A 16388-nucleotide genomic window follows, 5' to 3' on the forward strand; every position below is an offset into this window, starting at 1 on the left:
GTTCTCAGCAACCAAGGTTAAGATAATAAGTGGCTTCTTCTTAAATTCATTAAAATAACCAGAAAACTCTTTCCTAAGAATAATGATAATCAGTGCTGACCTAGACTTGAAAGTTTCTTTAATGGCTTTCGGTTCTTCCAAACTTTAAATTCCTTTTTTGATTGGTGGTCGGCAGAGAGTGAGAAGATAGGAAAATTTTAAGGCAGATTATCCTGAAATGTTCTGGAGCTTCCTAAGGTTCTGAAGTTGAACAATGTCCACTGTTTTTAAACCTCTAAACATAGGCATGTATACATATATTTGGGCTTCAGTGGCTCAGATGATAAAGAATCGGCCTACCATGCAGGAGACCCAGGTTTGATCTCTGGGTCAGGAAGATCCTCTAGAGAAGGAAACGGTAACCCACTCCAGTATTCTTGCCTGGAGAATTCCATGGACAGAGGAGCTTGCTGGGTACAGTCCACACAGTCCATGGGGTCGCAAAGAGTCAGACACAACTGAGCGACTAACACACATATATTGAGAAAGACAAATATAACAACATATAAATATATACATAAATAACATATATATAAAGAACAAGTATTACATATGTAAATAACATACACATTTAAAAAGACAAATATAATATATATATATATATAAACACAAATTTAAAGCCTAGTCACATAAAAATTATGATTGAAAAGGGATATTTATGATTAAAAGGAAGATTCTTGTTGAGACTTTATTAGTAAGAGTAGTTAACAGGCCTTGTTGAATGAATTTGCATAAATTTTCTAGTTTAGCAAACAGGAGATAAATCATCTTCATAGGTTTCTTGTCATTTCATGTAGGTGGTTTTACTTGGCTAATAACAAATCAGTCTGTGGATTCCATCAAATTAGGTGAGGTATGCAGCAGTTTACTGAAAGAAAAACAAAGAAAAAAAAAGGGCGGGGTGTTTGAGTTGATTGACTCATCTGATTGGCCCAAACACACATAGCTGAAGAATATATTGTAAACTCAGTCTTCGTTTGTCATTGTTCAGTCACTCAGTCATGTCTGACTCTTTGTGACCGCATGAACTGCAGCACGCCAGGCTTCCTTGTCCTTCACTGTCTCCTGGAGTTTGCTCGAACGCATGTCCATTGAGTCGGTGATGCTATTCAACCATCTCAACTTCTGCTGCCCTCTTATCCTTTTGCCTTCAGTCTTTCCCAGCATTAGGGTCTTTTCCAATAAGTCGGCTCTTAGTATTAGGTAGCCAAAGCACTGGAGCTTGAGCTTCAGCATCAGTCTTTCCAATGAATATTTAGAATTGATTTCCTGATTGACTGGTTTGATCCCCTTGCTGTCCAAGGGACTCAATTTTTCTCCAGCACCATTTTTAATAACCTTTATAAAATCTTCAATATTTACCATGTTTTAAGTCTTATAACCCATATCCAATGAGACAATTTACTGTTTGTAAGGACTCAACAGGGCAAGGACAAATGTTACTGCAGGTATTACCCGGGGTGCAAAGGTCATTTTAAAAAGGAATAGAAGTTTCCAGAAATGACACAACATCTGTGGCTGCTGGCTGGAGCCACTGTGTGACTTGCCAGAGCTCCTTCCCTTGCTGTGGTGACCACCAACGTTGCAGATGGTGGAGGTTCTGTCAGCATGGTCCCTGGCTGTGAAGGTCAGGAGCAGGGCACGTGGGTGACAGGTGATCTGGGTTATGTTAAACCCTTGAAGGTTTAGAGTTGTTATCACTGAATAATCTAGCCTGCACTGTCCTGCACAGAGTTGGACATGACTGAAGCAACTTAGCAGCAGCAGCAGCACTGTCCTAACTAACATACCTTCCTTGCCGGGAAAAGATAGAATCTAGGTCACGAGTTTTAAAAAAAAGATAGAGCTGAAATGTGCTGGGTGGCACAGTAAATTTATTTGTCTTTATGATTTACACATAGTAATTAAACACACAAAAGAACAAACGCTGTCAAGATGGCCATATGTAGTTTAGGAAATGACTGGTCCCGGTTCAATCATGCAAATATTCATTCAGCTTAGAAATGAGTTTCTTTTTAATGGTTTTAATCTTTTTTTTTTTTCCAGTCCCCAAGGCTTGCACAGATCAGTACAAATGTTTTTGCTATTTTGTTATCATCAGGCACATGATGTTTACCAATTTCCAGCAAATTAAATGAAATCACCAAAAAATCTGGGGACAATTGAGCATTTTCACAGAAATAAATGTGATGAGCTTATTACAATTTGATACAGTTTAGCTCTCAGACCTACCCATGAAGCATGAAACAATGTTAAGAATTACATTTGTCTTAAGGATTTATTTCTTTTAAAATATTCACCATACATTTTTGTGCAAGGATTCCATTGATTTCTTTGGTTTTAAACATTATAGCTCTGTATGACCTAAATATATATAGTCCTATTTGTACCAAACGTCAGAAATAAAAAAATTAAAATTTTAGAAGGTAAAAATGGAATTATTGCTTCAGTATAAAAAAATGCCTGGCCCATTTGTGTACTCTTGCTATTATTGCTTTGCTTCTATTGGAAAACTATCCTGGAAATCAAGGAATGTACCCCGTAGCTCCTGGCTTACAGTATAATTTGGTTGTACACTGTCATCTATTAATATGTCCCGACCTTCACCAAAGCTATCCTGATCTTGCACTTAAGAAACAAAACAAAGTGAAATAGCATAAATAAATAAGTTTACCTAGAGGGATACAATAAATAGGCTATTAGAAAAGAATAAAGAATATTGTAACATAAAGCCCTTCGGTGCTGTACAATTAAACAATAGCTTTGGATTTTCAAGGTTTCTAAACACAGCCTTCATTTTACAACACAGTTTTAGTGCTGGTATGTAGCTGACAGATATAGAGAAGAATACACTTCTGCTGTTTTCATCATTTAAAAATGACAACACAGTGGAAACCGTATTACATTCTGTCTTCTGGGAATTTACCTGGGTTTGTACCATCATCAGTTTTTGGCTGTTGCCTGGCTGTAGAGCACAAATCTTAGAGATTAAAAAAAAATTCATAATATTTCTTCAATTCTTAGTGGTTTCTTGGTCTCCAGAATAGTCATAGAAACAAACAGAAAGGAAATTAGACTCAGAAGTTTTGCTGTCGTCTTTTCTTTGCATCCATTGCATCCAGAATGGGCTGCCTTTTCGCAGTGTATCTTTGACGAAGCTCTTCTATTTCTCGTTCCATCATGGGGTCCAGTGCTTTTAACCGCATCTGTAGTTCTTCTAAACTTAGATTTTTTAACTAGATAGAGAAAAAAAAAGATATTAAAATAGTAAAACTATCTATAATAGGTTAAAGTCTAATGAGTTTTAGCAGGAATATTCCAACTCTTTACATCATCTTTGAAATATAGCTCAACAATTAAAAGAGGAATTCCTTCCCTGAAGAACCAAGAAGGCACATCTTGCAGGAACCTCAAGTAATTTGCAACAAAACAATAAAAAACTCTGCTTTTAGGAAAAAACAAATGAGAAAAATAAGCTAGTAAAATCTATCTGGGTTAACAAAAGGCAGAAATACAAATGTACCACTGCCAGCAAAGAGATTTTCGGGATATGTTCCAGATTGTTGTTGTTGTTCAGTCACCCAGTTGTGTCCAACTCTTTGCAACCCCACGGACTGCAGCATGCCAGGCCTCCCTGTCCCTCACCACCTCCCGAAGTTTGCCCAAGTTCCTGTCCATGGCATCGGTGATGCCACCCAGCCACCTCTCCCTTTGGCGCCCTCTTCTCCTTCACTCTAATCTCTCACGTCCTTGCCGGCTATGGAGAGCTGTGATAATCACGAACACGTGCAGAGATCACCCAGGAATGTGACACGACTGAATACAGGGTTCAATTAACTGTCCTATTCTGCATTTTACCAAATGCTTAAATTTTAAGTACTTGGTTAATCAGAAAATCAAATTATCTAGAATACTTTAACCCCAAACTGGCTATCTTATAAGCCAGGCCAGAAAACACTCTCATTACTTTATTGTCACATGTGGTTTTTAACCAAAAATAGCATTTTTCAGCTCGATCCTCCACCTTACTCATCATACCTGGCCCTAAGTGACTCTTGGTTCCAAAAGTCAAATTCATTCTCAACTGAAAAAGATCTGTCACCGCTGAGGATACCAAAAAGAATGAGTCACAGACTCTAAGGAAATGCAAAAGAGGAGCTCCAAAAATATAAGGATGACAGTGTTACGGGAAAGAATGCATTGGCTCCCAGGATGATGACTCTGAAGGTGATTACCACTTGCTCTGGTTTGTATAAGCAGTTCTTGTATATATCTAAAATATGCCCTGTTATTTTTCCATCAAACATCACTAAAATCAAAACAAAACAAAACAAAAAAACAAACCCTAGCCTATTATATTATATGATTACATACATGTACATATAAAGCATAGTATTATGTTACATGGGCTTCCCAGGTGCTCAGTGATAAAGAATCTGCCTGCCAATGCAGGGGACATGGGTTCGATCCCTGGGTCAGGAAGATCCCCTGGAGAAAGAAGTGGCCACCCACTCCAGTATCCTTGCCTGGGAGATGCCATGGACAGAGGAGCCTGGTGGGCTACAGTCCACAGGGTTGCAAGAGAGTCAGATAAGACTTAGCGACTGAACAATTATATTTCATACTTTCTTCACTAATTTTTAATGTAAGTATTAATCTGTTATATGGTCACTACTGTTCAAATCACTCTGGGAATAAAGAATAAGCTAGTGGGGAATCTTGACACTTTCTGTGATGGTGAGAAGAAGGGCCAATGGAGATCACACACAGGCACGTTTCCCTGGGAAAGACATGCTTGGGGGCTGTCTACCGTAAGATCCAGTTCCACTTTGTCTCTGTTTTAGCCTATGTTACCTTTGAATTTCTATAACATTCAAAATTAAAATACCACCATTCAGTATTTGATTCTAGAGTCATGTACTATTTTCACAATTAATTTTTATGCATGGGTTTCACGTCTACCCCAGGTAATCCCCAAATATTTAAACTTTAGACACACATCTTTGTACACACATCTAGAAACTATTAAACGATACTGCTGAAGGTGAGGACATAAAGGTGAGGTCAATAGGAACATAGAATAAATGACTCAAAGGAATGGGTTACACTATAATTAGTATATTAGCTGTATAATTAGTGTTATTTCTATAATATCATATAAAGCAAACAATTGTTGCATTAAATACCTTATAAATATCTTACACTACCTTACTGGGGCAAATTGCCCATAGTTTATAACTATTTTACTAAAGTAATGGACTAAATTCAGAAAAAAGCTACTTAGAAAACTTCTGTTCTGTAACAGACTTTTATATTATCAATATGTAAAATTTTATATTATCAACATGTAAAACAGATCTGTGATACTGGAGAGCCATTAGCTGGTATTGTTAGGGAATTATGTGTTCCACATATGAAAATTCATGGCATATGTAAATCTTAATTAAGTGATAAAACTCTTTCAACCATCTTTAACAAAATCTTTTATAAAATATTTTACTGAATATGCTGCCTTCTAAAACAACCTTTCCTTTTGATGCATCATCATAATTAATATCTATTACTAATCTATACAATCTATACTATATATTAATTTACCCTCTTCCTTTTGGTTTTATCTTCATTTGAGGGGAAGCTATCAGCTCCTCAGTATGTCTAGTAAGTGGCTCAGATGGTAAAGAATCTGCCTGCAGTGTGGGAGGCCTGAGTTTGATCCCTGGGTTGGGAAGATCCCCTGGAGAAGGGAACGGCAACCCACTCCAGTGTTCTTGCCTGGAGAATCCCATGGACAGGGGAGCCTGGTGGTCTACAGTCCATGGAGCTGCACAGAGTTGGACACGACTGAGCGACTTCACATTCACTATCAGGCCCTTTTACTGCCATTCCTGGGTGAATATCCTTCTCTCTCTATTCCAAGTCTGTTCACCTACTGGGGAACCAGAAAACCAATTCAACAATCCTATCAGGCATTACACTAAATTAGAACAAATAGCTTCTGAGTGAAAGCTTGAGGCTATTTTAGGAAAGACAGAGCATGGATTTAGTGCTGAAGCTTGTTACACGTTTTTTGTGTGTGTATGTGTGCTTAAAATTTTGGACTTCCCTGGTGGTCCAGTGGTTAAGAATCCGCCTGCCAATGCAGGGAACACAGGTTCGATCCCTGGTCCAGGAAGATCCCACATGCTACGGAACAACCAAGCCCATGCGCCACAACGACTGATGCTTGCACACTCTAGAGCCTGTGCTCTACAACAAGAGAAGCCACCACAATGAGAAGACCACGGACCATAACTAAGGAGCAGGCCCCACTCGCTGTAACTAGAGAAAGCCCATGTGTGGCAATGAAGACCCAGCACAACCCAAAGAAATAATAAATAAAAAAAAAATTTAAATCCTTAAAAAATTTAATTTCATATTTGTGGCTGTATAAGGTTGCAGTTACAGGAAATATTTTGCATAAAATATATCCATAGTTGGGGCTTCCCTTATGGCTCAGCTGGTAAAGAATCCGCCTGCAATGCAGGAGATCTGGGTTCGATCCCTGGGTTGGGAAGATGCCCTGGAGAAGGGAAAGGCTACCCACTCTAGTATTGTGGCCTGGAGAAGTCCATGGGGCCACAAAGAGTTGGACATGACTGAGTGACTTTCACTTTCACTATACATAGTTATGTTTTCTGGTGGGCCACCAGAGAACTTCAGAACTTAAACTCACTTGTTAGAACATTTATTCATATTTTCTATGGACCCAAGCACTGCAGATGCAAAGATGAACAGAACACTACATCCCGTAAGGAGCTTGCAATCTAGCTCACGAGATAGGTCCAGGCACAGCTAACTCATGAACGGAGGGGTACACTGAGAAGTCGGGAAACAGGACAGGGAAAGGTAACAGCGTATGCAGAAATGTGTAAGGCACACAAGTGCCTGACATCTTTCGGGATGTCAGCTGGCTGCTGGGATGTAGGAAGGATCCATGGGAGAAGGGGATCAGGAGATAAAGACAGGAAGAGGGGAGAGGCTGGACGACTGAGGGCTTTCAGTGTGCTACTACAAAATTTCTGTAGACAAGAAAAGAAATGCTTGATAATTCTGAGCATAATTAGTAACATGACCATATATGAATGAGCTTTGGAAAAATGTCTCCAACAGCAGGTAGAGAAAATGGGTTGCTGTGGGGCTGGGGGAATACAAGCAGTTGTTGTTGTCATCAACAGGTTACTTCAGCAATCTAGTGAGAGGAAGAGGCCTGAACCAGGGAAATGGAAGCAGAGATTGAGGAGAGCGGTTAGAGAGTCTAGATAATACAACTGATAGAGCTTTCTGTGTTCACTGACAGAGGGAGGAAGGATTAGGGACGATTCTGGCTTCAAGCTGGGGTCTTGGGGTAGAGATTGACCCCAGTTAATAAGGCAGGGGAGAGTTAATGGCATTAAGGTGGAGATATCAGATGTGGATTATAATTTTGGGGTTTTAGACCTCAGGAGAAAGATTCAAGCTGAAGACAAAGACTTAGGAAATCATCAGCATTTAGTTTGTAATGAAGCTCTCAGTGAGGATAAGATTATCCAGGAAAAGAAGATTTTCCTCTTTGTTCTTAAGATCTATGATATCCAACAGAAAACAACCCACAGATCTTATTAACACTGTGGTCAGAGGCTTTTTTTATCTTCTTAACAGAACAGAAACATCTCTCTCTCTCTTTCTCTCTCTCTCTCTCTCTATATATATATCCATCCATCTATCCATATATTCCTAAATAACTCTAGATTATGGTGTCACCTAGACTCCAGAAATTGTGACGTTAACTGGTAAAAATCCTCATGTCTTATACAAATGGGTATGACTTATAGACATGAACTTCTGATTGAATTTTGACGTCTGATTCAGCCCTAATAACATAGATTTAGAACCCTGTGTTTCTGTAGCCCTTAAGCCTCCACAGGCATAAAACTGGTTTGGGGTACGACACGTGGCAGAAATAGCTTTTCAGTCTCTTGGAGAACAGTATGCTCAATTCCTTGGTAGTAAAAAGATCTACAAACCAGATAAAAATTTAGAGAGACTCATAATGATAAAAATTATCCTATAAAATAATACAATCCACTATCACCCTTTAAAAATGCTAGTCCAAATTAAAACAATTGGGGGGGTGGTGGTGGTAATACAGATAGAATCAGAAGAAAATGCTGAGCTTCCTGAACTAATATCAATGTTACTGTGATGAAAGTTTCCTTCACTAAAATCAACTCTCTTGGAAGACGGAAAGCACTTCAGAATTATGTTTATGGATTAACAGCTCTTGTGGCAAATTAACTTGAATTTACATTTTTTACATAGAAAAAAATGTTACTTATGAACCATCTTTCTACATGAAATACAAAGTAGCTGTATTACCATAATTATATGCCAGCTGACTAACTCCACAATAAATGCAGAGTATACAGTGTTGGGAGTAGCAAGTCTTGTTCTATGTCTGGGTTTAGAATTCGGTAAGTCAAGCCAAATAAAAGAATTTTAGAATACGTATACATTGTGTTTTTTACTATATACAAAAAACATACAAAAATGAATATCTGGAAATGACTTTTACATGTTTTAGGCTAATTCTATTAAACAAAATTTAGTTTTGAACTTAAATGATAAAATAGAAGTTGCATAACTAGCAATGATGCTTAAATCTTCAGGCCTTAACACAAGGAAGAATATATTGTAGCCTGACGATCTTTACAAACACTGGACACATGACTTGGTTAAGAGACTAAACAAGCAGTAAGAAGGAAAACTTGAAAGTAGAGAGCGAGCCCACAACTGCTTCAAAAACAGAGTCACAGAAAAGTCTATGCGTTTCGGAACAGTACTGTGTCATTACCTCAGGCATTTTTTTTCCTTATTGATAATTCATATTCCCTATTCTGCTCTTCTTGGACATTTGAAATGACAAATATCGGGGGCAAGACGTACTAATAAGAGCAGAGAATAAACTCAGTTTCCATAAAAGCGTTTAAACAGAGACTGGGTATATTGAATCGTATGGGCCTGAGAGAAATACATTTTGAGATCTGGGATTATTAAAAGTCATTGCATACGACTAAATCATTTATTTAGCAGAAACATAAAGCCGGGTTTAGTTAAGCCTCACAGAATCTCACTCTAAGAGAACCTGAAAGATGATCTACTCTAACTTCCTTATTTTAGGGGAGGAAATGAGAGCTAGCTTGCTCAGAGTTACACTCCTGGTTAATAGCAGAGACATGACCTGCATCTTAGGTCAAAGCTTTTTTTTTTTAAATTTTACCAAGTCTGATATTCTTAATCTAGCACAGCCAGAGAGTTCAAAATGTTAAGTCACTTCAGAATGGGGGTGTGATGCTGAGAAACTTCTTCAACCCGAACTAAAAGGAAAAACGGTTTTTAAATATTCAGCTATAAAGGCCACACTGAGCAGAAAATGCCACATTTGACATTTCTATAGAGCCGTCTCTCAAAATGGAATAAACTGCAGAAGTTCAGCAAAAGAGGGAATGGCTCTCTTCTTACGGTTCAGGCTGGTATAAACTAGGTCAACTAGAATCTCCCAGCTCTTACAGAAAGTTTAGGTGAAAAACTCTTAAGAAAAATGCAAAACTTTCAAAGACTAACAATTAGTTGAGTGGGTGGATACTTGTGTATAAGTTAAATGGAAAAGTCAAAACTACTTTTCAATAGGAGTAACATTTTGTTTGAAAATAGTATCATTTGGTACATGAGTGACAGCTCGAATAAGCAGCTCATTTTGTTACTGATAGTCCTAGATTATCACATTTTAATCCAGGAGGTAAGATTACAGCTTAATATACTAAAATATTTTATTTTTTCAGTGTGCTTTAAAAAAAAATCCAAGACAGGTATGTAGATTAATAACTCACCAGCTCTTACATAAAACAGTAGCATAAATAACTCAGTGATGTAAGAAGATAGCAAACAAGATTAAATCAATCCACAGATAATTCTGACAGTTCAAACTTTTAATAAGAATTATTTCCGAACTCTATGAGAAGTATTGAAAAGCTGCTAATTATTATTGATCAGGAAGAACTGTCAATAAAATTAGAACTTTCAAGTTTATGTATCCAGTTTGCTATAAAAACCTAAAATGTTATATTATTTTGTTTTGTCAAAAATAGTCCTAGTTACATGAGGGTTTTTTTTTTTTTTTAAGTCTTAATCTCAAAAAATAGCAGAAACAGGATCGTGAAGTTTTAAAATGCTTAAGTGTGGTAACATTTCAATACTTAATGGGTCTACAAGTTGCTGGTATAATCAGTCAACTCAGAGACCATCACAATAAAGCAAATGGTCTTACGTGTAAATGTTAACACTGTCAAAGACTTGATCAAAAAAACTTTGTCTAAGGTTGGCTGTGTTTATTGGGAAAACATACTCTTCCTAGCAACTGTTTAAATAAATCTCACAGATGCCACAAGACCTTATTAGTGGCCTGTGATTAAAAAAATATGGATTGCTAATACTGTATCCTGACTCATCTATTTTCCCATCTGCTAGCAATTCTAACAATGTGAACTATCAACAGAACGGCTAACAACAATAATTTTCTATGGCAATTTTGATGCTGAATCGCCTATAGCATTTTGCAGGATTTACCACTGCACGCCTCAAACTGTTTTGAGTTGTCTGTGGCCTGGAGCAACATATTCCTTTCCCCCCCTGATATTCCATTTTAGTTCAAATTTTTACTGTGTTGAACAGAATCTGGTTTGGTTTTATACAACACTATTCATGGAGGCTGCCACATCATTTCACTAACAATGAGAGTGGGAGACACACCACAGTACTAGCAGAAGCCTAGTCAAGCCCACTGATAAGTTTAGAAATCTGTGAACAGGTAAGGGGTTTTCTGCTAAGCAACAGGGATGATAGGTAGCACTTAAAAAAAAAAGTTAAGGCATCAATATATTAAGGAATTTCCTGATTTAATTTCTGGCACTGAGAAGAATACAATAAACGAGCTCTTAAGTCAATTCAAAATTCTACGAAGCTTTCTTAAAAGCTTCATAGTACATATACATTTAAAACACGTATTTACAAAACTAATGAAGAAAGTGATCATTTCAGACTTGACACCTTATGGAAGGAAGGCTGAATTCCTCACCGTATACGTTCTTTAAAATCTACATTAAATCTATCAGCTGAGCTTTCTTCAGACAAACACTCTCTACTTATCTGGATGGAGGATCGTACACATAACTCTGTTCAGGGTTGAGTGGCCCTGTCTACAGCTAAATGACTACAAGAATTCCGGTATTATAACTGGAAATTGAATTAAGCGTCTGTTTGACCTCGGAGCATCTAGGGTAACTGTAAGACATTTACATCTTTTCATTCCTGAAGAAAAAGGAGAGCATCCCTTCTTGTGGCTGTCAATGGAGGAGAAGGGGAAAGTGCCAATTCCTGATCACTTACCAGGAGTCAGACACTATCCTGGGTCCCGGGCAGAAAGCCATTTAATCCTAACAGTCACTTTACAGGGTAGCTATTACCAGCTCTGTTTTAGAGGTGAGGACACTCGGAGACCCAGGGACTCACCCCAGGTCACACGTTACCAGAGTTTATGCATGCACTCAAGGACAACATCAAATTCACCCATGTAAGTTTGGACTGGAGCCTAGTGAGAACAATTTCTTAGGCCTCCCAAGAACTACAAGAGCACTTCAAAGGCCAATTATCAAAAGGTGTCTTTTTTTTTTTAAAACAGATCGTTTATCGATTAAAAACAGGGAAACATTTTAAAAATCCCACCTTTCCTCTCTAGATTGCACCTAGAGGAATATTTTACTTTCAAGATATTAATGTATTTTTGAGGCTTCCCAGGTGGTCCAGTGGTAAAGAATCCACCCATGAATGCAGAAGATGTAAGAGATGTAGGTTCAATCCCTGGGTTGGGAAGATCCCCTGGAGGAGGAAATGGCAATCCACTCCACAGTGTTCTTGCCTGGAAAATTCCATGGACAGAGGAGCCTGGCAGGCTATAGTCCGTGGGGTCAGAATCAGACACAACTGAGCACACACACAATGTATATTAGCTATAGTTTTGGCCTTATGAAATAAGCACATATATGTTTATGAAGGATTTTTCTACTTAATCAGCTCTCTAGAAATATAAACACATTTCTACATAGCCCTCTGGGATAGATGCCACAATTTAATCAATAAAGAGATACACCGTGACAAAACTAACATGACCTGTCCCCTTGACACAGAAGCAAGATAGCCGGCATCCATTCAGACTGTCCCATAGTTGGTCTGACACATTATTTGGCTTGGATCCAACAATGAGCTACAAACTGATGGACATTACTATGGCCATCTTCTCCTACAGAAATCTGCGCCACCCATATGAACAAAAAGAACCAGGAAATTTCAGTTGTATTTCTCAATGGCAAGTGAACACTCATTCCTTTTATGCCTTTCAGTTTCTAGTAAGTAGTTTTGTCTGCTAAAAATACCAGGAAAAACTTAATTCATGCATAACTCTGCTATACTGTAAGAAGCTCGAGTAACTCGAAACCAATCACTAATTATATCTTTCCAGATCTATTAAGGGGCAGATGAAAAAGCTATATAAGCTCTGATTCCTTGTATCAGTGTTTTTGATAAACACTTTGAACAGTTTTTAAAGCACCGATAAAGTCATACATGAGGGATTAACGAATTACGTGATTAACTTTCTTTATATACTATGTAACTAGTTTCTTTAAAACTTAACTGTATGACTAGTTATGGACAATCACAAACATTAAAAAAAATAACTACTTAAAATGTATCTGTAACCAGCTTCCTGGGCAAATCTTTGCGTTAACTATTGTATAAACAAATAGTTTCACTTCTTCAATCACACTTCTTCAACTATGCTATGCCAAATTTCCCTGATACATCCCTTAAGGAGTCTTGCGCAGATTGCATTGATTTTTGGCCACTTTTCATTACTGAAAGTCTGGTTATAAATTTCAATCTCATACTAAATATGGGCTTCCCAGATGGTGCTAGTGGTGAAGAACCCACCTGCCAATGCAGGAGACAGGAGACATGGGTTTGATCTCTGGGTCAGGAGGATCCCTCTCCCTCAGTTTGGGCTTGCACAGAAAGCCCAAGAGACTGTGGGAAGGGATGCTGTCTGCATCCAGAACCTTCTCCCCACCTCTTTTCAATTTCAAGGTCTACTTCCTCTCTGGTGTTGGGAGCTGGGAAAGAGAAAAGGTCCGTTTGATCTAAATTGTTCCATGTCAGCTGCAGGGAGGTTTCCCTGGTCCTGCTCTGGCTCGGCTGATTACTGGGGCTGGAGCACAGAGAGGGTGTGTGCGTGTGTGGATTCCAATGTGGGGGTCAGTATCTTCCTGGTGCTCACCCCTCCTGGAGAGGGGCTGCACTCTGGGTGGGGTATTGTCTCCTCTGGCCTGGAAGCCCTCTCAGCAGCATTATGACTTCTGATCTCCATTTTTAGAGCCAACAGAGATCGCAGAGGTTCTTTTCTACACTCTCCAGGGCCACCAGGACTATGGAAGGCAGAGGGCCCCTAGTCCCTTCTTTCCTAGAATACTACACCGTGGTCCTGAGTTATCCTGCAGGCCTTGGTTCCGCCATCACAAATCTTTGGGAGAGAAGCAGACATCTACGTTAATACACCCTCCAGACTCCCAGGAACTTGCTCATCTGCTCTAGTGGTAATCGGTGGGTCTGCAGGGTCAACCAGTTTAGTGAGCAACTGGCTGGGACACCAGATGCCAGTCTCCCTTTCTGATAGGCATACCGATCTCTACGAATGGCAATCCAGAGGCATCCCACGCCACCTTTAATCTAAGCAAGGAGAGGGCCACTTTCTTCCCCATCCACTAACCACTCGACTGTGAATTACATTAGGGTAGGAACTTAGGCAAACAGTTGCAACCCCAGTGTCTAGTCAGAGCAGGTACCTGATAAATGTATACTGAATGAATGAAAAATGGTGGGGCTCTTAGTAAACCCTGGAGGGAGGTGTCTGGTCTCAATGGCTGGCAGCCCTCCTTAGAATACACGAGACTTAAAGAGTCTGCTCTTTTTGGTTGTGAACAAGAGTGCTTATGTGTGGCAACAGGAAAAGTACTTTCAATGCTGTGGTACATGTCTGTTCACTCTATGAAAAAAGTGTGTGTGTTGTATCAAGTAGGCGCACATACAACTGAAGTAAAGCAGAAAGAGCATTTGGGAAAATCAGAGACATCATCCAGCATATTTCATTTATTTCACTACAGGATAGGCCCATGCTCCATTACATGTTTATTCTGCATGTCTGATAATACATTTAATTTTGATCTCAACTCCTTATTGTCTTAGAAAAAATGGCTTCTGTCAGAAAGTTCTTCAAAATGATAATAAAAACCATAGTTTACTCCTTTTGCCAACATGTACAGAAAGAAGTGCTTTGGGAGGGCATAATTCTTACTAATACCACTGAATGCATACAACCATTTATACGATTTTCTGCTGCAGTAATATCATAATATTTAACCTGACAATTTAAATTATGTCTATCTGCAAATCATGACGATGCAAAATTTACTTTGCCCATCTATAAAAAGGGTTTTAAAATAAAATAGAGGTTAACTGAAAACCACACATCATGAAACTCAGGTTGTAATACATGACTTTTTAAAATAGTGAAGCAATACCTACAAATGAACAGGATTCCTAATACTTTAGTTTTAAGCATTAAATCTGTAGTTCTTTTAAGACACCATACAATAAAAATCATGGTCTAATACCTACTTATAAAATAACATGAACTCAAAGTGTGGTAAAAAGTTTTTAAAAACTTGAGAGCAACAATAAATTTTGAGCATAGTTCTTCATCCTTACTTGCCACATGAGCTTTAGAAAATAAAATTAACCAAAAAGAAAACATTTTAAATTAATCAACAATTTTAGAATGGCATAATTTATGACCAAAACAGTATTTTTAATTTCCCAGTATTAACAGTATTTTTAATTAAATTAATTTTTAATTTATTTGAATATAAAAACCCATGAAGAAATTCAGGAATTTAAAAGGACAAGTGGGAAAAAAAGGATAGGAGGGCACCTATGAAAATGTTAAAATATAAAATCCCTCCCTATTTTAATAACAATCAGTCTTGTGCAAACATAAAAGCAAAACCAAGTGAATAAAACTGAAGGTGAAGGCTTCTGCCCTTATTCTTTGATTAATAGTTGTTTTAAAATATGTTCATAGTACTACTAATTTAAAGCAAGAGAAAATATAAAATGAGACTAAGTGAAAATAAAATTGGCTAATTATTAACTGAAATGCATCTTATGAAGGAGGCCTCAACTATTAAATCTAAGCATAAACGTTTCAAACGTGCAACTTTCTGGTTTAGGGAGAAGACAGCAGTGTTTGTGTGTTACGTCATCATCTTAGACTGGACAACTAATCTGTATAAAACACTGAAAATAAAGATGAGAAAGTAACATGCCAATGTCATCTGCAAACGAAATAGCTTAGAGTAAAAGTTTCCTGCAAACTAAAATGCTCACACTTAGGTGCCTTTACTAAATGAATTCTTTCCAAAGGCTTTTTAAAAAAATACGAGAATGCCATCAAATTAGATTTTTAAAAATTGTTTTTATCAACTAATAAAAGAGAACATGGCATCAAAATTTTATTTGTTTAACCCCACCTTGTAAAATGAGTTAAAAGGAAGCATTTTAACATAATGAAGTTAACGAACATTGTTCCCAAATGTTCCCAGAACTTTTCAGCACTGACAGGGACTTCTGCCTTGATCTTCCTTGAGCCAAACACCGCTTTCTGGGTGGACTCACGACTAAGGGGGATATGGAAACAGAGGCAGAGACCTGTGACTGCGGGGACTTCATGAAGACGGGGTTGTCTCACTTTGCACCTGCTGGGAAGCCAGGAGACTGCAGTCACTAGTGGAAACTAGTGGATCAGAGTTTGAGCTCTGGTTCGAATAATATACATTAATGTAATGTAGTTTTGCTAGTAAATCTTTACACCTTATTTTTCAGTATGAAATTTCAGCTCAGTCTTAAAAAAAATCTGATTTTAAAAAGGATAAGAGGAAAAATACATCTTTAATTAGTGACCAAATAAAAGACATACTATTGGTTTACCTCCTGTGGAAAAGTTACAAAAAACCTATGGAGCTGTTAAATTCAATGTGCTTGTGAGGAACCTTCTGTAAGATGTTGTTAGCAAGTGGCTGACATATGCGTTATTCACAATAACTAATCCACTTGGATCATTACTCTGAAATTATTTTGTATTAGCATACAGTGTTAGGCAATTCCCAACT

General features: G+C 38.0%; 1 protein-coding gene across 4 annotated transcripts in view; it reads right to left on the bottom strand.

The window, feature by feature from the left end:
- Window positions 1-709: 709 nt before the first annotated feature.
- The window catches only part of STK3 (serine/threonine kinase 3), a 294249-nt gene continuing 278570 nt past the window's right edge, over window positions 710-16388 (bottom strand). For 2 of the 4 annotated variants that reach the window (XR_014057367.1, XR_014057366.1), the window contains 2 exons: window positions 2966-3275; window positions 710-907 (listed from right to left, as the gene is read on the bottom strand). Coding sequence is in view for 2 of the 4 variants with exons in the window: in XM_081503347.1 (XP_081359473.1) it covers window positions 3117-3275 (159 nt within the window). In the remaining 2 variants the exon portion in view is untranslated. Of the gene's footprint in view, window positions 908-1893; window positions 3276-16388 lie in introns of those variants that run through there. The other 2 variants (XM_081503347.1, XM_081503346.1) reach the window with 1 other exon arrangement.

Source organism: Giraffa tippelskirchi, chromosome 6 (assembly GCF_054371585.1).
Source record: "Giraffa tippelskirchi isolate mGirTip1 chromosome 6, T2T-mGirTip1v1.2.pri, whole genome shotgun sequence".
NCBI lineage: Eukaryota > Metazoa > Chordata > Mammalia > Artiodactyla > Giraffidae > Giraffa > Giraffa tippelskirchi.